The sequence below is a fragment of the Lagenorhynchus albirostris genome, chromosome 17, assembly GCF_949774975.1.
Source record: "Lagenorhynchus albirostris chromosome 17, mLagAlb1.1, whole genome shotgun sequence".
Lineage (NCBI taxonomy): Eukaryota > Metazoa > Chordata > Mammalia > Artiodactyla > Delphinidae > Lagenorhynchus > Lagenorhynchus albirostris.
Window position 1 is genome coordinate 81,647,032 of NC_083111.1, and position 21,797 is coordinate 81,668,828.

Sequence of the window (21,797 nt, forward strand, 5' to 3'; positions counted from 1 at the left end):
CCAGGTGAGAGAGCGCCTGAGGGACCTGCCCTCCCATGGCCTTGCTGGGCCCCGTGACTGTGCCCTCTGTTCCCGGAGCAGTGCCCCTGGGCCCAGCATCGTCAGGGGGCCTGCCCCTCCCGTGGCCTTGCTGGGCCCCGTGACTGTGCCCTCTGTTCCCGAGCAGATCTGCGTGCCCGTGGAGTCCTCGAGCCCCCTGGTGATGAGCAACCAGAAGGAGGTGCTGCGCTGCTTCACGGTGCTGGGTACGAGGCCGGCGGCCTGGCTGCTCTGGGGGGCGGGGGGCCCTTTGTCTCGTGTGCTGCCCGCCCGTGTCTCTGGGGAGCACACAGCCAAGACCTGGCTGGGCCGCAGCCCTGAGCGTCCGGCCTCCCTGGCCGCCGGGCCTAGCTTGTCTTGGAGGTGCAGACAGCCAGCAGGGAGCATAGGACAGCTCATTACAAACAGTTCTTTGATGAGCGCTTGCCCTGCAGCCTGCTGCTCGCCTGACCGCCTGCTGGCCTTTCTGCTGCCCAAGCTGGACACCAGCAACGAGAGGACCCGTGTGGGCACCCTCCAGGTCGTGAGGCACATCATCAACTCGGCCGGTAAGTGCCCTTTGTGACGCAGAGATGGAAAAGGCAGACATTGTCCAGCTTTTAGGTGAAAAGGAACATCTTGCTTTGAATTCTTTAAATATTTTCCCCAACTTTCTAGTTTGCAAAATTCCAAACTTTTTGAAAAGTTGCAGCAGTAGTGCTCATGTGCCTCCCAGCAGGCGTCCATCGCTGACCTTTGCCCTTGACAGCTGGCTGTGGACGGTGGGACGCGGCGCCCCTGACCCTGGGCCCGGCAGCTGCCACGTGCCCGCCGGCCGGGTGGCTCAGTCCCGCTGCCCCGTCACGCTGTCTGCCGCAGCTGCCCCTCAGTGTGGGGTCTGTGCACGGGCATATGTTGCCTAGTTGTGTCTTAGACGTGGACCTTTGAGAAGAGTTGAGGCCGGTTCTGTAGACAGTCCCTCCATTTCCGTGTGTCTGATGATTTCCTCACAATTGGATGGAAGAATTCGGGTTTCTTGCTTTTCAGGCTAATTTAATCAGCAATAGGCTTGAACAGTTTTCGCACTTAAGTCTGTTTTTTCCGGTGAGCTTGGTTGCTAAACAGTGGCCGTGGCCGTGGGCCACGCCAGGCCTGCAGCCTGCTTCGGTACAGTCCTGAGCTGAGAGTGGTTTTCACATGGCAACGGGCTGTACAAGCAAACAAAGAAGAAGATGTGACGGAGGCCGCTTGTGGCCCTGGAAGCCCAAGTGTTCTCTGTCTGACCCTCTATGGAACGAGCATGTGGACCAGGTGGCACCTGTGGACTCGGCAGCTCTCGGGTTTGGGGAGTGAGGGGGCAGCACTCGGCGGGCAGGGCCGGATCCTGCCGTGAGCCCAGGAGCACGTGGCTGGTGGCTGCTGGGGAAGGGTGGTGCTGGGACAGAGAGCAAGGTCTCTCACCTGAGCCACAGCGCCCTTGGGAGCCCAGGTGCCTGCGGGCCTCGGCTGGGCCTTCGCTTCCTCTCTGATCTGCTGTTTGTGGTCATTAGCGGCGCTGAACGTTTTTTACGCGGTTTAGCCTCGCTTGCCTCTCCTTTGTTAATTTTTCTCTCACGATGATGTTCCAGAGTCACTTCGTATCCACTTGTCTTTCATTTTTTCCTTTAAGTTCTTTCTCTGGCCATAAGTGTATATACGTATATATGGTTAGGACTCGGTGCTCTCACTGCCCAGGCCCCGGGTTCAATCCCTGCTCAGGGAACTAAGATCCTGCAAGCCACGCGGCGTGGCCAAAAGAAAGATGTTGTACATATAAAAAATGGAATGCTACTCGGCCATAAAAAGAATGAAGTAATGCCATTGCAGCAACATGGATGGACCTAGAGATTATCATACTAAGTGAAGTAAGTCAGAAAGAAGACATACAATATATCACTTTTATGTGGAACCTAAAATATGACAGAAATGAACTTATTTACAAAATAGAAACATACAGACAGAAAATTGTTACCAAAGGGGAAAATTGGGGGGAAGAGATAAATTCGGAGTTTGGGATTAACAGATACTACTATATATAAAATAGATAAACAACATACTCAGTATCTTGTAATAAACTATAATGGAAAACAATCTGAAAAAGAATAGATACATAGGGCTTCCCTGGTGGCACGGTGTTTAAGAACCCGCCTGCCGATGCAGGGGACACGGGTTCGAGCCCTGATCTGGGAAGATCCCACATGCCGCGGAGCAACTGAGCCCGTGTGCCACAACTACTGAGCCTGCGCTCTAGAATCCATGAGCCACAACTACTGAGCCCACACACCTAGAGCCCGTGCTCCACAACAAGAGAAGCCACCACAATGAGAAACCCGCGCACCGCAGGGAAGGGTAGTCCCTGATCACCACAGCTAGAGAAAGCCTGTGCGCAGCAACGAATGCAATGCAGTCAAAAAAAAAAAAAAAAAAGAATAGATACGTTTATGTATAACTGGACCACTTTGCTGAACACCAGCAACACTGTAAGTAAGCTCTACTTCAGTAAAAAAGTAAAATTTGTTTAAATTATATATATATAGATAGATAGATCTAAATCTCTCCCTTCTGGGGGCTTGGCCCTGGGTGGCTTACTTTGCTTGTTTACAACTGTGGTAAAATACACATAACATAAAGTTTTCCACGCTCGTCGTCGGCGTACACTCAGCAGCGTTAAGCACGTTCACATGGCTGTGCAGCCGCCTCCAGGACGCTTTTCATCCTGCAAACCTGAAACTCTGTCCCCACTAAACAACACTCCCCACATTTCGGTCCCTTTTAAACCGCAGGTCTCCTGTGCTCTTTTCTTTCCCTTGTAATTTATCCGTGGAAGAGCCTAGGCCATTGGACCTGTGGAGTTTCACACGGTCAGCTTGGTGGGCTGTGTTCTCGAGGTGCAGACTGAGGTTTCCTCGTCCGTCTGGATTTCTTGCAAATTGGCAAGAACTCAGACTCCAGTCGAGTCCCTTTGGCAAGACTGTAGGGGGCACAGTGTGTACCGGGCGGCCTCGGCAGCGCTGCCGCTCGCCGCCTGGGGCACAGCTTGTGCTGCGCCGATTCGCTGGGTGCCGTGATGAAGAGACGCTCTTCACCTGCCGCTCAGCCATGCAGAAGTGTGGCTCATGCAGGAACTGCAGGCTCAGCTGTTGGCTCCTTTGTTTTGTCAGTTTTCAAGATAATACACTGGTCCCCTGTCATCTTCTAAAGGTGACCATTGCTCTCTAAAAATATCATAGGGACTCATGAATTCAAACATATTTGAGGAATTTCAGTTCATTGCAGTTATCACCATTATTTTTTAATTAACTTTTATTGGAGTATAGTTGATTTACAGTGTCATTTTAGATTCTGCTGTACAGCAAAGTGAATCAGCAGCATGTATCCATATATCCCCTGTTTTTTAGATTATATTCCCATCTAGGTCACCACAGAGCACTGAGTAGAGTTCCCTGTGCTAGACAGTGGGTCCTTATTCGTTATCTATAGTTGTTACCATTATTGGAGCTCAAATTGTGTCATCTCCGGGGAGTGGGGAGACTTCTTCAAGTTCCGAGTCCTTTGATGATGAACTAAGCTCGTTGTGTATATTTCTTGCCCCAGACCTGGAATCAGCCATTCCAGGCTGTGAGGCCTCCAGTTCCCTGTGGGAGGTGGGATCATGACACACCCCTCCCCTGGGGCTGTCCTTGGAGTGATAGCGCCATCACTGTGCTCCCAGTCTCTGTTTTCATTAAAAAAATTGGTTTTGGCCGCACCACGTGGCTTGCAGGATCTTAGTTCCCGACCAGGGATCAAACCCGGGCCCTCGGCAGTGAGAGCGTGGAGTCCTAACCACTGGTCCACCAGGAGGTCCCTCTTTGTTTTTATTTTTATTAATCTCATGACCACTTCTTGGTATTCACTTTTTACCCCCATTTAAATGTCAGAATGCGACTTCCCTGGCGGTCCAGTGGTTAGGACTCCGCACTCTCACTGCCGAGGGTCCGGGTTCGATCCGTGGTCCGGGAACTAAGATCCCACGTGCGGCGTGGTGCGGCCCCCCCCCCCCCCGATAAAAACCTAAAATAAATATCAGGAAAGGAAGGGTTATACAGCTGGTTCTCAAAGTGGGGTCCTCAGCGCCAGCTCACCTGGGAATGTGTGAAAAGTGAACGCCTGAGCCCACCTGGGCCTGCAGGTTGGAGTGGGGGGAGGGGACAGCGCTGGTGGTGCTTAACGAGCCTGCTGTGATTCCGATGCCCCAGGAGACCCCCTGACCCTGGCACTTGGACTGGGATACCTGCTCAGCCCGCTCTTTCTCTGCTGCCCTAAACTACAAACCTCCTAGCTTTTTAATTGGGTGAAATAATGTTATTTGCTGAAAAAGGTCATTTCCCCCTCCCGCCCACCGGAGAGAAATGGGTGGGCCTGTGCGTATGCGGCCCCCCCCTGCCACGTGGAGGGCCACACTGAGGCCAGAACCCCGGCAGTGTGGCCTTGGGCCTTGTGGTGGGGGGCGGCCTGAGCCATCTCTCTGTTTCCTGCAGCTGCGCAGATGGAAGTCAAGCAACCCTTTATTCTCTCCTCCATGAAGCTTCCTCTTCTGGACACCAACAGCAAGGTAGGTCAGCGGGCAGCCCTAGCTCCGCTGTGAGCAGCTGCGGGCAGTGTGGCCACCAGGGACCCGGCAGCCACCTCTCAGCCAGGCCAGACCTCAGTGGGTGCGTGCAGGCCTGGGTATCTGGGACCCCCAGCTTCCTCCTGACGCAGTTAACCAAGTATGAAGTTAGGAAGTGGTCCCCCAAACCACCCTGGGGTTCAATCGTTCTCTAGAAGAACCCCCAAGCTCACAAGAGTCGTCATACCCACGTTACGGTTTACTACACCAAAAAGACACAGGCTAACATCGGCCACAGAAGAGGCACGAGGGGCAGGAGGCCCAGGAGGGTCTGAAGTCGGAGCCCCACTGTCCTCTCCCTGTGGAGCCGTGGGCAGCCTGGGCTCCCTGGCAGTGCTGTGCCGGCTGCCCCCCAGGGAAGCCCCCAGCCTTGTGTCAGGGGTCTCTGTCGGTCCTCCGTCGTGGAGACCTCAGAGTCCAGCCCCTCCTGGCCCGAAGCCCCCACCCTCAACCATCAGGTGGTTAGGTGATTCAGCGTGGCTGAAGCCTCAGGGAAGCGAGGACCCGGGGCTCAGGTGGGACATCCAAGGCCTTGGGGGTGACGCCCAGAGCTGGGGGCAGGGCTGCTCCTCCCTCCTGGGCTCAGCGGCAGCAGGGCCCCTCGGCTCTGTCCTGGGGCTGCCCCAGCCTTTGTGCTCATCCTGGGGCCCTGTTCTTTGGGACCTTCTGTGAGAGTTTCAGAAGCTACTGAAATGGACCCCAAACCACCTGCATCTGTTTCAGGGCCCCCGTGCCCTGTGTCACCCCCAAGGGGCCGCACCGCGTGCCTCCAACACTGTCAGTGGCCAGACGCACTCAGCCTGAGCGGCCCTCGTGCTACCACATCGTTCACTCCCTCCAGACCTGTCAGCCCCACGGTCCCTCAGGACACACGTGTAGCTGGGGGCACAGGGCAGCGATGTGCGACCTGAGATCCGGGGGAGGAGAGGCGTCACCGGGACACAGGGAAGGGTCCCCAGGGAGGGGCATCGGGCCGGCGTCTGATGGAGCGTGGGAGCAGAGGGCCCTGGTGGGGGTGCCAGCCCCGGGAAGAGGGTGCTGCTTCCGGCCGCGACGGCCCAGCCATTCCTTGGAGCCGCCAGACAGAGTTATCGAAGGGGCTGGACAGCAGGACACTCAGAACTTTCAGGAGTGTTTGGGTGACAAGTGCAGACCCAGGGCCCTTGCCCAGAAGGGCAAAACGGGGTCGGGAGATGCCCAAGGAGGCGCCGGGAGGGGAGGGGCTGCGGGAAAGAGGAGGAAGAGGCCTTCCCCTGGGGGTGTGGGCATGGCCGCAGGCTGGCCTTCGTAGCAGGCGTCTGGGGAGAAGGTGGGGGCAGGTGCAGGCGCAGGCAGAGGGAAGGGTGAGATTCCACCGCCCAGCTGGGCCGGCGTGCTGTCTGGCGGTCCTCTGAGGCCCTTGCCGCTCTCCCTTGGTCCGGGCAGGTGAAGCGGGCCGTGGTGCAGGTGATCAGTGCCATGGCCCATCACGGCTACCTGGAGCAGCCTGGAGGCGAGGCCATGATCGAGTACATCGTGCAGCAGTGCGCGCTGCCCCCTGAGGCAGAGGTAAGGGCGCGGCCTCACCCTCCTGCTCCTGGCCCCTGATTCCCCACTTCCGTCGGGGGCGTTGTCGCGTGTACCAGTGGCTGGCTGTCTTACTGCTGAGTAGCATTCCGTGGTCCGGGCGTGCCCGTCTGTTCTCCACTCTCTAGAGGACGGAGACTCCAGTTGTTTGCAGTGTGGCAGTTACGAAAAAAGCCACTGTGATCGTGTGGGTACAGGTTTCTGTGGGAGCATGCGTTTGTACACCTGGGTAAGCGCGAATGGAGAGTGTGCATTTAATTTCATAAGAAATTTCCAAAAGGTTTTCTGAAGCGGCTGTGCGGTCTCATGGCCCCAGCAGCAGCGGGTGAGAGGCCCTGTGGGTACTAGCAGGCTCGGGTCCAGGCTGGTTGTTTCTCAAGCTGTCCTGACGGGCTGGCATCTCACCAACGACCAATGTTTGCCATCCCCATGTCTTCCTTAAGTGTCTGTTCACAGCTTTTGCCTATTCTTGAGTTGTTTACTTTCCTATTATTGAGTACAGAATGTTCTTTATATATTTCGGATGCAAGTCCTTTATCAGATTTATGGCTTGTAAATATTTTCTGACAAGTCTGTTGCGTCATACTTATCTTTTTATTTTCTTCAAAAGGTGGATATTTTAATATTTTAGAAGTCCACTTTATCAGGTTTTTATTTATAGCTCTTGCTTTTGGTGTTCTAGCTAGTAAATCCTCTCTTAACCCAAGGTCACAAAGATGTTCTCCTCTGTTTTCTTCTAGAAGCTTTAACTTCGAGGTTTTACATATAGGTTTGTGATCCACTTTGAGTTAATATTGTTTAATGGGAGGTGTGGTTGTTGTTACGGCTCATTATTTTGCACGTGGATGTCCAGTTGTCCTAGCACCATCTGCTGAAAAGACTCTTCTTTCCACGTGGATGAGTTGCCTTTGCATCTTTGTCAAAATCAAGTGACTGTGGACTCTGTTTTGCTCCACTGGTCTGCGTCTGTCCTTTTGTCGGGACCACGCTGTCTTGCCTGAAGCTTTACAGTAAACTCTGGAGCGAAGTAGCATGAGTCCTCTAACTTCAGTCTTCTTTTCTAATTCGTTTGGCTATTATAGTTCCTTCACTTATCCATATAAATTTTAGAATCATCTTGTTGATTTCTACAAAAATAAACCTATTAGAATTTTATTTGTTGGTTTATTTATTTGTTTTTATTTTTGGCTGCATTGGATCTTCATTGCTGCACGCGGGCTTTCTCTAGTTGCGGCGAGCAGGGGCTACTCTTCGTTGCAGTGCGTGGGCTTCTCATTGCAGTGGCTTCTCTTGTTGCAGAGCATGGGCTCTAGGCGCGCGGGCTTCAGTAGTTGTGGCGCACGGGCCCAGGAGTTGTGGCTCACAGGCTCTAAAGCGCAGGCTCTGTAGTTGTGGCACACAGGCTTAGTTGCTCCGCGGCATGTGGGATCTTCCCGGACCAGGGCTCGAATCCGTGTCCCCTGCATTGGCAGGCGGATTCTTAACCACTGTGCCGCCACGGAAGCCCAGCTATTATAATTTTGACTGGGATTGTGTTGAATCTGTAGACTCTTCGGGAAGAATTGATATCTTTTGATGAATTGATGTTGTCTTCCCATCTATGAAAATGGTGCATTACATTTACTTAGGTCATCTTTGATTTCTTTCGTCAGTACTTCGTAATTTTAAGCATATAGATTCTGCACATATTTTGTTAGATTTGTAACTATGGTTTTAGTGCTATTGTAGTAGTATCGTTTTGTTAATTTCAATTTCCAATTGTTCATTGCTAGTGTGTAGAAATACAGTTGATTTTTGCATATTGACCTTGTATCCTGTGGCCTTACTTTTTATAGATTCTTTGAGATCTTCTACATGGAACATCATGTTTTCCAATAGACAGCTCAGTCTTCCTTTCCGATCTGAATGCCTTTTATTTCTTTTTCTGGCCTTATTGCCTCGGTTAGAATCTCCATTACAATGCTGAATACAAGTGATGAGTGCAGACATCCTTACTTTGTTTCCGTTCTAAGGGGAACACCTTCAGTCTTTTAATATTCAAGATTCTGCTTTCAATTCTTTTCAATTTGAAATGGACATAAGTGATTGCTTTTTAGGTATTGAATTCCTTGCAGTGCCAAGATAAACCATGCTTGGTCATGATTTATAATGCTTTTAATATATTGCTGGACTTGATTTCCCGATACTTTGTTGCGAGATTTTGCACCTCTTCAAGAGTGTTATGGGCCTGTACTTTCCTGTAATGTCTCTCCCTGGTGATCCTTCATTAGGTGAGTTTGGACGCGTCCCCTCCTCTTCTAACTTATGGAAGAGTTTGTGAAGATTTGGTATTTTTTCCTTAAATCTTTGGTAGAATCCCTCAGTGGAACTACATAGGCCTGGAGGTTTCTTTGTTGAAAAGCTTTTAGCCATGAATTGTTTACTAGACAAAGAACTATTTAGGTTATCTGTTTTCTTGAGTAAGCTTTGATGGTTTGTCTCTGGGTAAAGGGTCCTAAGACCACCTACATGCTTGCTGGTTCACTAGAAGGACTTGTAGGACTCAGAGGTAACTGTACTCGTAGCTAAAATCCCTGTGCAGGTTTCCTGTGTGCTCCCAGGAGGGGCCACACAGAGCACACTCCCTCCTGCATCTGAGAGGTGCAGCCCAGGGAGGCCCATCTGACAGCCTGAGTCACGGCTGTCACTGGAGGTGGGCGCCTTCTGCCACAGCCAGCCTCCCCGGGGGAGCCTGTGTTCGCTGCTCAGGCAGCCAGAACAGCCTTACTTCTCACTTAGGGAAGTTTCAAAAGATGAGCTCCCGGATGTAAAGTGTTTCAGGTGCTGTGGACAGAATTACCATATGATCCGGCAATTCCACTTCTGGGTATTTACCCAAGAGAAATGAAAGCGGGATCTTGAAGAGATACTTGCACGCCCATGTTTGTAGCAGCGTCATTCACGATAGCCAAGAGGTAGAAGCAGCCAAGTGTCCATCAGGGGATGACTGGGTGAACGCGGTCTGCTCTATCTCTATAGTAGAATGTTACTCAACCTTAAAGAGGAAGGGGATTTGGACACATGTTACAACATGTGTAAACTTTGATAACTTGCTGATTAAAGTTTTCCCTACTAGTTTTAGCATCAGTTGTTCATTTTCTAACTCCATTAATTCTCTATACTTATTTTTTTGGCCTTCTGTTGTAACAAAGAGCTTTTTGCTAGTTGTTTTTTTTTTTTTTTTTTTTTTTTTTTTTTGTGGTACACGGGCCTCTCACTGTTGTGGCCTCTCCCGTTGCAGAGCACAGGCTCCGGACGCGCAGGCTCAGCGGCATGTGGGATCTTCCCGGACCGGGGCACGAACCCGTGTCCCCTGCATCGGCAGGCGGACTCTCACCCACTGCGCCACCAGGGAAGCCCCGGCTTTTTGCTATTTTTATGTTCATATATAATATCTCAGTGTGGATTCATGGGTTACTCTTGCATGCATTTCTGGCATCGGTTTTGGTGGTCAAATTGTTCTGAGTTTGGCCTGTGGGAGCCCCGTGGAGCGGGCTCCTGTGTCCTTGAGGCAAGGCGCGTCCCCATCATTTTTTGAGTGAGCCTTTCCTTGTTTTCTGGCACAAGAAGATGCTCCAGGCTCACCTGACCTGTCCTTACCTCTAGCTCTGTGGACACTTTTCAGGTGAGCTCTTTTTCTCTTTTATTTCTGGGGGGAATTAGTCTCCTTTATCTCTTTAATTTTTTCTTGTTCTCCGTTTTTCTGTCTCTCTCGTTCCGGCACTTCTGTTATCTGAATGTTGCACTTTAATATCTTTCTTCTTCATTTCCCTGAAGTCTTCAATCTGTTCTTCCACGTCAGTGATTTCTTTCTTAACTATTTCACTATTAATTTCTTGAATCACATTCTGTGTTTAATTGTTACACTCTTTCACATGCTTTTCTTGTTCTTGGTTCATATTAATATTTTCCCACCGATAGTATTTTTCAGGTTCAGTTGATGTTCTTGGTCTGTGGGTCCCGGTAGTTGCGCCTTTGTTGGGCTTTGTATGTGTCCTCAGCGTTCACTCCTGGGTAGTTTGCGGTTTCTGTGTGGATTCTTTATTAACCCAAGGTTTCTTTTAGGATGTTTAAAGTTTTCTAGGTGACTCGCTTTTCGTGGCTACTGTGGGTTTGTAATTTTATTGCGTTCTCTACGTTGCATCTGGCCACAGGTTTATTTTTGCTTCTGAGAGTTTGTTGAGATCTTCTTTTTAGCCTAATAGGTGGTCAGACTTTCAAGTTGTTTGTGTGTATTTGGTATTAAGATTTATCTATATTTTTAGAGCATGCTTTAAAAATTGCTGTTTAGGCCCTATTAAATACCTCTATTTTTTCTACTCCATCTTTGATTTCTCAGGGAGAGGTGTTAAATGTCTCCTACAGTCATTGCAGTTTTCCCAATTTCTCTTGGTTTTCAGTGTTTGCTTTTTGGTATTTCAAAGCGTGAGTTGAAGACTCAGAGTGTTTGGAGAGCAGAGTCCTTTTCCGCGTGGAAGGTTCCCGGGGAGCCGGGCCCTGGAGCACTGTCTGCTCAGGTCTGAGAGAAGCCACTGGCCCAGCGGGTTCCAGAGCTTGTCTCTGTTCTTCGTAGAAAATGCCATTTTCTCAGCCTATTATCAGGTCCACAAAGGGCCTCCGGTTTCTGTGGACGTCGGCATTGCCCATCAGGACGGAGTCAAGGTTCCCTCTGTTCTGGTGGCTGAACCGAGCCTGGTGAGCCGGCTTCCTTGGGTGATTTTGGTGCAGAGTGACAGGTGGCATGGGCGTCCCCTCAGCGGGGGCTGGCAGGGTCTGTCCTGCTTCGCTCAGGCCGTGTCCTCAGGGCCAGAGCCCACGATGGTGTAACCTGGAGAGCAGAGAGCACACCCTCCGCCCTCCCCTCCTGCAGCCTCAGAAGCTGGGCGCCAACAGCGAGGCCCTGGCGGCAGACAGCGTGCGGGCCATCAGTGTCAGCACCCTCTACCTGGTCAGCACCACTGTGGACAGGATGGGCGACGTGAGTGCCGCCCACCCACCCCCTGGGACCCACCGCGCCCCTCCTGACCCCTCGGCCCGGGGGTCTGCTGCCCGCCCACCTGGGAGCAGACTCCCATGCCGCTGCCCCCAGGTCCTCTGGCCATACCTGTTCGAGTTCCTCGTCCCCGTGCGCTTCACCGGGGCGCTGACCCCGCTCTGCAGGAGCCTCGTGCACCTGGCCCAGAAGAGGCAGGAGGCAGGGGCCCACGCCCTCCTCATTCAGTACAACGGCAACGGTGCGCCCCCGGCCCTGGCCCGGCCCCCCAGCCCACCTTGACCCCAGGGTGCGGGCGGCCCTGAGTGTTGCATGTCTGTCTCCCCCGCAGTGACCCTTCCATCTCCCTACGCCATGGCCACCAGGCTCCTGGTAAGCAGCGCACTGGGGGCTTGCCTTCCCAGAAGCATCACGTCCCCAGGCAGGTGGCCGCTGGGCAGCCGCACTCCGGGGATGGCGGGGAGGAGTGGGCTCTTGCCTTTGTCCCCGTCCTCACGCTGTCACTGCTGTGAGAAGGACACTGTCTCGCAGTGGGAACTGTCAGGTGCTCCAGGCGGAGTTTTGGGGAGCTGCGTCTCTGGGGGCTTCTTGCCCCACCTGGGAGGCCGTGCTCGGCCTCATGTGGGGCGTTGGGGCGCTGTGGCCCTGGGCGCCGGTGGAGAACCCACTTCTGGCTCCTCCAGGCTGTGTCTTCCAGCCCCTACCTGGGGGACGGTCGCGGGGCGGCCTCGCTGCGCCTCCTGAGCGTCCTTCACCGGGACATCCATCCTATGCTGGGTCAGCGGTGGGCGACCGCCATCCCCCTGCTGCTGGAGCACCTGGACGGTGAGGCCCAGAGCGGGGCGGCGCCACTCGTCCTCTCGTCGCGTTTTTTCAGCCAGTCGGCACCAAGCCTGGCCAGTGGGGACCAGGGTTTTGAAAGTTGGAAGAAATGGCCTCTGCTGTGGTTCAGGAAAGGGCCTGGGCAGTGGGGCTGAAAAGATGCTCCCTGCTGGTTGTCACCTGGGAGCACACTGGATGTGGGCGCAGCCCTTTCTTCCTCTGTGCTAGCGTTGATGGGCCAGGCTGGGGGCGGAGCACTGCACTCCTGCCTGTGGGCATGGGTCTGTCTGCTGGGCTGAGTGAATGACTGGTCGTTTCAGGATATACGGAGGAAACCCTGTCGCGGAAGGAATGGGAGGAGAAGCTGCTGATGGTGAGAGAAGGGAGAGGAGGTGGGAGCGTAGCCTGTCTTGGACCCAGGGGCCCTTTCTGGCCTGGGCGGGGATTGGACCCAGGGGCCTTTTCTGGCCTGGGCGGGGAGAGCTTGGGGCAGCCACGCTAGGGGAACTGTACCTTCCCAGGGCTGTGATGTTTGCCTTGGCCTAACGGTGTGGCTGGGGGAGGGGCAGAGGGACAGGTGGGTGTCTCTGGGGGGGGAGCCCTGCCTACTGACCTCACAGATTGTCACCCTGCTGTGATGGAGTCAAATTACAGGGGCTTTGAGCTGCTCTGGCCACTGGAGCCTTCTCTCCTCTCCCCTGCTTGACTCAGAGCTGTCTGTGCCCCTGTGTGGTGCGTGTCTGACCCCCCAGAATTTGTTTTGTCTGGGCTCGAAAGTGATCCACAACCCTTCAGAGCCATGGCACAGGACCCTGAGGTCCGTGCCTGTGACACCGCCAGGCATTGGGTCCCTCCCCAGCCAGCGCAGTGAAAGGCCGAGCTCCGGCCCCTCACTGGTAGAGCTCCTGCCCACAGTTCCTTCGCGACACTCTAGCTGTTGTGTCTGACAACACGTGGATTTGCCAGCTGAGCCTGGAGATGTGCAAGCAGCTACCCAGCTACAACGGGACGCCCCTGGAGAAGGTGCAGGGGGAGGGGGAACGCCCCAGGAGGAGATGCAGGGGGAGGTGTGGGAGGACAACCCGCGGGGCGCTGTGGGCGTGGCCCTCAGCTCCCGTTCCTGGTGCTGTCACTCGCTCCCTGCGCCTGTCTCTGGTGGCCCGTGTGGTCCTGGCAGAGGCTGGACGGGAAGGCCTGGGAGCCTCCTCGTAGTGGCTGACGGCTGGGAGATGCAGGGGCTCCGCACCCACCTCCTACTCCTCAGACACCGCCCAGAGCTCGTCTGGTCCTTGCGGCGGTCAGTGTCGTGGGTTCCCGCGTCCGCTGGCAGCGCGTACTCTGCCGGGGGCAGCGCGTACTCTGCCAGGGGCGTACTCTGAGTACTCAGCGCGTACTCTGCCGGGGGCAGCGCTTTGGTAGTGCTGGGCACCCCTCTACTCGGGAGCCAGGCACAGCCCTGTTCTCTGACTTCGTTGCAGAACTTCCTGTATAAATGCATAGGAACTACCCTGGGTGCTGCTTCAAGTAAGGAGGTGGTGAGAAAGCATCTGCAGGAGCTGCTGGAAACCGCCCGATACCAGGAGGAGAGCGAGCGTGAGGTGGCCGCCCCTTCCCCACGGGAAGCCCGGGTGCCCACAGGCTTGCTGGCAGTGGTCACACTCTGTCCTCTCAGACGTGTAGCCAGCGTGTGTACCCGTGTGTGTGTGGGTGTGTGGTGTGCACAGATGCACCGGATGGCGTGCGCATGCGTGTGTACGCCCTCCGTCCCCGACCTTGCCCAGGTGTGAGCGCACCTGCGTGCCTCCCCAGGGCCTTGCCTGTTGCTTTGGGATCTGCGCCAGCTCCCACCTGGATGACACCCTGGCCCAGCTGGAGGACTTCGTAAAGTCAGATGTGTTCAGAAAATCCGCCGGCATTTTCAACATTTTTAAGGTACAAAGGTCAGGCTGACAGCTGAAGGGGAGGTCTGGGGTGGGCCTGGCCTGTGATTCGGTCTTAGCCGTGGTACCCTGCATTTCGAGGTTCTGTGGGGTGGAGGGTTGGGCCTGGCGCTTCCTGGGCTTTGGTGCCTTGCACGTTGGGGGTGGGTCAGGGAGCTGGCGTCCGGTCGTGGGCGGGGCTGGCGGATGAGGGCTCCCTCCCACCTGCTGACTGGGGCAATGAGAGGGTCTCTGGGCAGCAGGGATGGGGCGGCCACCTTCCTGTCCCACCGCCTATCTGTGCGTCTTCTGCCCCCTGGTGGCCAGTGGAGGCTGTGTGCTCGCTGAAGCCCCGCTGGGGGCTGGACCCCCGCTGTGGGCCTCCACCCCAGCCCTTGTCCCTAGGTTTTCAGTCTCCCTGTGCCTGGGTCAGCCAGTGACAGAGTCTCAGGGCTGTGTAGTGTGAACAGGCCCTGAGGACGGAGGGGGGCTCCTGGGCAGCCCCCAAGCGAAGGCAGGGACCCCACCTCTGGCCCTTCCGTTGCTCTCAGCCCCCCAGCTCTTCCTCCTGCGTGCCCCTCCCACCTTGGTCCCCACCAGGCCCGAGCCTGCCCAGTCCTATCCCGTCCTGCTGTTCCCGACCTTGGGGCTCTCTGGGTGGGGTGGCGCCTTCCTCCCAACCAGCTGTGCCCTTCTTCCCGCGCACGTGGGGCTGGAGTGCTGGGCTGCTGCTGGGGGGCGTGACTGTGTCACAGCCCCGCTGGTTCCTCCGGCCTCTCAGGATCGGAGTGAGAACGAGGTGGAGAAAGTGAAGAGCGCGCTGATCCTGTGTTACGGGCACGTGGCAGCGCGGGCCCCCCGCGAGCTGCTGCTGGCCAGGGTGGAGTCGGACATCTTCCGGAACATGTCCCAGTGCTTCAGCACCAAGGTGGGTGCCTGGCCGTGGCGCGGGGAGGGAGAGAGGGAGGGGTGCCGCCACTGGGGCCTCACGCGCTAACTCATGTCACCTCTGTCGTTCAGGTTCTGGGGATAAAGGTAGAGACCAAGGTACAGTGTGCAGGAGTGGAGCGGGGCTCTGCTTTCCTCTCTCCTCCGGGCTGGGCCGTGAGCTGCCGGGGCAGCAGCCAGGAGTGCTCACTGGGGCTCCCTGGTCCCAGTGCAAGGGCAGAGCATTCGGGACATCCCTCCGGGGCCTGTCCCCACCGCCTCGGAGCAGAATGGGGGCCCAGGAGCTCCTTCTCTGGCCCAGGCCCCGGACGGTGGGTGGGAAGGAGGGGGAGGTGAGGGCTCGCAGGCGGGGCGCGGGGCCTCGGCCGCAGCCCCTCTCCTGGCTCTGCTCCCTGACGCCCACGGCTGCCCTCTTGGCAGCGCCGGGGAGGGGTGCGTTCTGCAGCCAGTGACAGTGGCCTCTGGCCTCACTAACGTGTTTCCCTCTGGACTCTCCGGCACTAACCTGGAAGCCCCCTCTGGAGCGGCTGGGTCTCCCCTTAAAGAGCAGACCCTCCACCCCGGGTCTCCTGCAGTCTGCCGGGTGGTGGGGCTGTGCTGAGAGTGGTCGCTCTGACTGAGTGGGGGGCAGCCCCCCTCTGCCGGGGCTCTTCTTGGGCAGCAGGCTTCCCCTCCACCTTGGGAGCATCTCCAGCCACCCCACTGGTGGATGGAGTGGGCGTCTGCCTGCTGCGTCTGCCCGGGGCTGTGACCCGGGGCCCCCCAGGCCCAGGCCGGGCAGACAGCCGAGGGCCCCGGGTTCCCTCACAGACCCCCCCGTGGCCCACGTGGGGGGCTGGCCAAGAGCCCCAGAGTGGAGGGGAGCGTTTCTGGCTTTGGCGGGAAGAGCGGGCCGGTGGTCTGGTCTCGCTGCTGTGGGCAGCCCCCATCCTGGCTCAGCCCCACGGGCCTAGAGGGAGCGGCTGCTGCCTCGGGCCTTGGTGCCTTCCTGCAGCCCAGCGTCCCCGCAGGACCTGGGCCTGAGGCTGTGCCTCGCGCAGAGCGTTTGCATGGCCAGCCAGGCCGTCCGCAGCAGCTCCCACGGCAGCTCCTTCCAGCTCCTGAGGAAGCCGGAGCTGGTGGCGCAGATGATGGTGAGCGCCGGCGGGGCCTGGGGAGGGGCCTGAGTTCCCCAGCGGGTGAGGGGCGGCAGCTGACTGGGAGGCAAGCCAGTGCTGTGGCCAAGGGCCATCCCGCGGCTGCTCCCCCAGGAGTTCATCAAGGCCGAGCCCTCGGACTCCCTGAGGACGCCCATGCGGAAGAAGGCCATGCTCGCCTGCACTTACCTGGCGTATCCTTTCCTCCGGGGCCTGGGGGCCCGGCCGGGGGGCCCCTCTGCGTGAGTGCTGGGCCCTTAACTCGAGACTCAGCTCCCTGGAGCCGGCGCTGGAGGGGCAGGCGCAGGCGGACCTCATCCACAGCTGCCTGCACAGCATTATGGCCGTGCTGCCTGAGCCCGAGGGGGTGGACAGCCACCAGGAGGTATGAGCATGGCCCTGGCCGCATGGGTGCCCGTGCGCGGGTGGCAGGGTCACGGCGGGACCGGCCGCTTCTCTCGTTCCAGCCCCTGTACCTGGACACCATGCAGGCCCTCAAGGACTTACTGACAAGCCTCCTTCAGCGAAACATGACCCCCCAGGGCCTGCAGGTCATGGTGGAGGTGTGCGGTGGGTGTGCGCTTCCCCGGGGCAGGGGCGCCGTGGGGACCCTGTGGTGTGCTATGCAAGGAGGTGGGGGGGGGTTCTGTGAGCGGCGGGGGGACCCCCTCCTGCCTGGGCAGGTATGCAGATGGGTGCAGTCCCCGACCCAGATGGGGGCCCCAAGCTGGTTCTCCCCGCCCCCCCATCACATGGTGCCGGGATGGAGAGACCCTGAGGTGCCCCGGACATGCCCTCCTGGCCTGCAGTGGCCTGCGGCATGGCTTCCTGCCCTTTGCAGCACTGCGGTGGGCTGGTGCAGGGCCAACCCACTCCTAGGAACACCCTGTCCCTCTGTATGCCTGGCTTGCTCTGGGTGGCCGTGGCCGTGAGCCAGGCCAGCAGGACGGAGTGAGGGGGCGGGGTGCACTGCACAGGGGGCTTGCTCTGACCTGGCACGCTGGCCCCCCCACCCAGAAGGGTGGCTGTAGGCAGGGCACCTATATGAAGCCCCCTCTTCCCCAGCACCTGAGCCCATGGATCAAGTCCCCGAGGGGCCACGAGCGGGTGCGGGCGCTTGGCCTAAGCGCCTGCCTGCTTCAGCACTTCCTGAAGCACCTGCACATCAGCGTGAGTACCAGGTGGCGACCCGCATGGCCACTCCCTTGCCCTGTCCCCGTCCTGGCCCCTCGGCTTGGGGACCATTGCCTGCGGCCCTTGCGTCTCTGAATGCCAGCACGCTCTCTGCCCTTCGCCCAGCTGCTGCCTGGGCTCATCCCGCGTCCCAGCGAGTGCCACCGTCCTCTTCCTGAGCCGTGGACGGAGAGCCATGAGGGCCAGGAACTGTCCTCAGGGCTGGCCGCCCGGTGTCGATCTGATGGGCACCCTCGTCCTTGGGAGCGGGATCATGGGCCGGGACTGGCGCCTGACGTGCTCCCCGGAGGAGGGAACGGGTGATGGGGACCTGGGTGTGAAAGGAGAGAAGGAGGGCGTTCGCGGCAGAAGCAGCAGTTTGGGCAAAGGCAGGGGGATGTGAACCCACGAAATGCTGCGGAAAAGGCAAGTATTATTCGGTGGTTGGAGCGGGGGAGAAGGAGCTTGGTCCAAGAACCGCGCGGTTATTATGCGTTTTAATATTTGCTAAGAGTAAGCAGCTTTTTACGTTTTCAGAACTTCACGGTTCTTTCAAGGCCATTAATCAGGGGGTTTTAGGGTAGATTGGACGCAGTCCTCAGATGCTCCCAGCGCGGCTTTGTGGGGGCACGCACCCCACATTTTCGTGTGTTGAGCAGTAACATCTTTTAATAATGGGCCTTTCCATCCAGGTCCCCCTGGGCCCCTCAGAAGCAGGTTCTGGGTCGCAGGTTCTGTTGCCGTTGTCAGCGTAACTTTTTCTTCCACTGTATTTAATAATTTGCTGATTGCTGGTAGGCAGGAAAACTATGGACTATTGGGTATTTAGGAACTGGCTAGTTTATAAGATTCCGTTGTTGTTTCTAGTGAATTTTTGGTTAGTTCTCTGTACTCCTCAGATACAGTCATCATAGTTTACAAATGCCGCGACTTTGGCCTTTCTCCCCCGATGTTGATGCATGTTAGTCCGTGCTGAAGATGAAAGCTGGCGGCAGCCCTGAGCCTTTACGGTCTCACTCTTAAGCGCGATGCTTGATTTGGTTGGCAGTATTTCTTTTTCGTCGTGTTCCAGAGGCATCTGTTTGCTCGCTTACACGGCTTTTCCCACCCAGGTTCCCCTGTGGCCTGTTTTTCATGTAACCCTGGTCCAACCAGAGTTCATGTTTGTTTGTGATGAGACAGAGCTCTGCCCTCTCTAAGAGAACAGCAGCTGGGGGGTCCTCTGTCCAGCGCTCCAGCCTCCCTGCCTTGTGCAGGTCCCCTCTAGTGACTTCTGGGAGAGCAGCAGCCTGGGAGCCCTGCACAGCCTTAGGAGCCCGTGCAGGGCGGGGGCGGGGTGGGCTGCTTCCCTGGGGAGGCCTCTCGTGTGGGGGGCTGACAGCAGGGTGGTGGGGCCGGGAAGGCCGAGGGCTGAGTGATGGCAGGGGCGGAAGTTGACATCCCCAGGTCCAGGGCATAGGAAACAAGGCCCTTTGCTAAGAGCAGGGTCGGGAAGGCTTAGTATTTGAGGAGAGCAGGAAAGGCTCTGAAAGGTGGGACCAGGACCCAGTTAGGAGGAGAGGGGTCTCACGCAGCAGCCCCCTTACCTGACGGGGGCCTTGCCTTCTGGGGCGGGGGCTTCCCATGTGTCTGCCGAGGCAGCAGAGCCCGACCGTCCCTCTGCCTGCACACACCTACTCGCCCGGCCCTCCTCCCCTCTTAGGGACCTGCACTTGGGGGGTGGGGCTCGCCATGCAGGAGGAGGAGCTTGACAGGGGCCCTGCTGGCCACAGGGGTGGACAGGGGCTGCCCTGCTGCTCACACCCCTGCCCGAATCTGGGTGTGGGTGGCACCTGCCCACCGCAGCATCTCCAGAGCTCCAGCCCCCATCTCTGGACCTCTGCCCCCGTGCCCCTCCAGCACCCGCACATCTGCCTCTCCAGGCCCTGGTGCCCTTCCACAACCTGGGCCTCCTCCTCGGCCTCTTCTCCCCACGGTGCGCGGACCTATGGCCTGCCACCCGCCAGGAGGCTGTGAGCTGTGTCTACTCCCTGCTCTACCTCCAGCTGGGCTACGAGGGTGAGCCCCTGGCTGGGCAGAGGTGCAGGGGGTGTGGTGAGGGAGCAGAGTCTGGGCCTCTGGAGGCCAGGGGAGGCCTCCACCCAGCCCTGCGCTCCCTCCCGCCTCTGCAGGCTTCTCCCGCGATTATCAGGACGATGTGGTTGAGCAGCTCCTCACCCTCAAGGACGGCCTGGGGCACCCTGACCCCGCCATCCTCTTCCACACCTGCCACAGCGTAGCCCAGGTACCTGCCAGGGCCTCTGCGAGGGAAGGAGGGGCCGCACCGTCGGGGCCCAGGGGGCCTCTGCGGCAGCTCCTCTCTTGCACGGGCTCCACGGGTGCCGGGCCGGGCACGCGGACGGGTCTCACTCAGAGAGTTCGGTGTCCAGCACCACCTCCCGCCCCCTCCTGTGCTTGCTGGGGTCCCCCCTCCCTCCGAGGCCCAGCGGGGAGGGTGTGGGCAGGAGCTCAGCTCCGGCCCCAGAGGGTTGAGAAAGCTGCCCCTAGCCCACCCGTGAGCCCCCAAGCCAGGGCGGCGCTGTTGTCCCACTTGGTGACTGGAAATGGCCCTCAGGGGTCAGGAGGCTTTCTCTCCAGCCAAAGAAGGAAGGGGAGGGGGTCAACAGGGCCCTTTGTCGGGTGGGGGCAGGCTCAGACACTGGGAAGCGGAGGCCCCGCCCTGGGCGAGTCCAGGCACAGCGGAACTCTGTGTTTGGGATCAGACTTCATGGGTATTAAACCACTTTTATTTCTTCTTTGTACAAAGTTCATCTGCTTTAACTTCTGGTTGCTCTCTTTTATGTGGAGGGAAGGACAGGGGCTGCAGGGGGAGCTGAAGGTCCGTAGAGTCTTGGTGGCCGGGCGGTCCAGGGTGGAACATGCCACCATCTACCCTTGACTCTCTGCATTCTAGAGAGTTCTAGAGAGGCTGCACCACCAGGGCCACTCCCAGCCCACCCCACTGGTCAGGAGGAGCCTCAGGGAGGGCACACTGACCTGGGCCCTGCAGCTGCCCAGGGACCCCCCCCTTCCAGGGGCCTGGGCCTGGAGGCCCTGGAGGCTGCCTCCGGGACCTGGCCAGGCTTCAGTCTGGGGACAGGGGCTCCCGTGCATGGGCCACCCCACCCTTGCACTGGCAGGAGCTCCCGAAGGCGTACAGGGCTTGTATGAGGGTGGGAAAGGCTGGAGGAGGGATTTGAGAGGCGGAAATGTCAGCCCTTCCCAGGAAACTCGAGCCCCTGGGATGTTACGCCTGGAAGGTGTGCTGACGCTGTGCTCTCAAGTCTTCCTGACGCAACTGTCCTCCTAGATTATTGGCAAGCGCCTCCCGCCAGATCAGCTCATCAGCCTCTTGCTAACGCTGTTTGAGGGCCTGGGAGACCCCGACCAGAACTGTTCCCGAGCCGCTGCGGTGATCGTCAACTGCCTGCTGAAGGAGCGGGGCCACGTGCTCCTGGAGAAGGTGGGGCTGGGCGGGGCTGGGGCTCGGATGGGCGGGGGCGGGCAGGGGCGTGGCCGGCGCGGGGCTCGTCAGGGGCCAGGCGTGGGCGTGGTCTTGTCTGGGACAGGCCAAGAGTGTGGGTGGGCGGGGCTGGGTAACTTGGGGCGCCCCACCCCACTCCCTCACCCCCAACCCGTGCCCTGTGGAGGTTTGGCCCTCAGTGCTCAGCTCCTTTTCCCTGTGGGCCTGATTTGGACAAATCTTTCTCTTCTCTTTGAAGCCAGAATTAAGTGAAAGTAACTGCTGAGAACTTAAGGGTAGAAAAGGCAATCGAGAGGGCAATGTCAGTGCTAGGGGCTATCACTTGGCGCTGAGCCAGCACTGGCTGAGCTCCCTGCTTCACCTGCTGGTGAAGACGCAGGTCCAGAGGGTCCCCAGGTGCCTGCACAAAGGGTTCCACGGCGGGTCTGGCCCAGAGCAGAGGTGCCCGGGACACTCAGGTGCTGCCCTGCCCATCGCCTCTGAGTCCTTCTGGCCGTGAGCTCACGTGGCTGTCCACATAGTTCCCAGACATGCATCGGCAGCCACCATGACAGACGTGCCCAGGTCCTCGTAGGTGTAGGTCTGAGGCAGGCTCCGAGGATCAGGGGATTTCTAGAACGCGTGTCTTTGAATCCTGGAGAGCCGGTGGCCTGGCAGGTGGGGTCCCATGTGCCTAGAGGGAGAGTTAAGCTCCCCATTAAAGTGAAGCATAGCAGCAGAAAAGGGGGTTTGTCCTAAGTGCATGGCCTTGGGGGCTCGCACAGGCAGGAGCAGAGGTCCTACCCACTCCAGAGTCCCTTATACCCCAGCAGACGCTCTGCAGCACAGACCGTGCCTCGGCGCGCACCTCATGTAGAGGGGCCTCACGTCTGCCCCACATGGCGGTAGCCTGTGAGACGGCGCGTCTCCCGGCCTGGCCCGAGCGTTGCTCCTCCCCGCCGTGAGGGCAACGTCACGCACCCACCCACCT

At 57.8% G+C, this 21,797-nt stretch overlaps 1 protein-coding gene across 7 annotated transcripts in view; it reads left to right on the plus strand.

Annotated features, from left to right (window-relative positions):
• Nucleotides 1–21,797, plus strand: part of MROH1 (maestro heat like repeat family member 1) — a 68,067-nt gene that overhangs the window by 31,773 nt on the left and 14,497 nt on the right. For 2 of the 7 annotated variants that reach the window (XM_060128202.1, XM_060128201.1), the window contains exons 11-32: nt 167–245; nt 474–587; nt 4,578–4,651; nt 6,134–6,256; nt 11,184–11,291; nt 11,403–11,547; nt 11,638–11,678; nt 11,990–12,131; nt 12,449–12,501; nt 13,044–13,151; nt 13,607–13,726; nt 13,938–14,060; nt 14,829–14,975; nt 15,068–15,094; nt 16,006–16,128; nt 16,204–16,325; nt 16,405–16,516; nt 16,599–16,701; nt 17,197–17,301; nt 19,204–19,362; nt 19,476–19,588; nt 20,654–20,806. In XM_060128202.1, coding sequence (XP_059984185.1) covers nt 167–245; nt 474–587; nt 4,578–4,651; nt 6,134–6,256; nt 11,184–11,291; nt 11,403–11,547; nt 11,638–11,678; nt 11,990–12,131; nt 12,449–12,501; nt 13,044–13,151; nt 13,607–13,726; nt 13,938–14,060; nt 14,829–14,975; nt 15,068–15,094; nt 16,006–16,128; nt 16,204–16,325; nt 16,405–16,516; nt 16,599–16,701; nt 17,197–17,301; nt 19,204–19,362; nt 19,476–19,588; nt 20,654–20,806 — 2,394 coding nt within the window. The remainder of the gene's footprint in view (nt 1–166; nt 246–473; nt 588–4,577; nt 4,652–6,133; nt 6,257–11,183; nt 11,292–11,402; nt 11,548–11,637; nt 11,679–11,989; nt 12,132–12,448; nt 12,502–13,043; nt 13,152–13,606; nt 13,727–13,937; nt 14,061–14,828; nt 14,976–15,067; nt 15,095–16,005; nt 16,129–16,203; nt 16,326–16,404; nt 16,517–16,598; nt 16,702–17,196; nt 17,302–19,203; nt 19,363–19,475; nt 19,589–20,653; nt 20,807–21,797) is intronic. The other 5 variants (XM_060128204.1, XM_060128207.1, XM_060128205.1 and 2 more) reach the window with 3 other exon arrangements.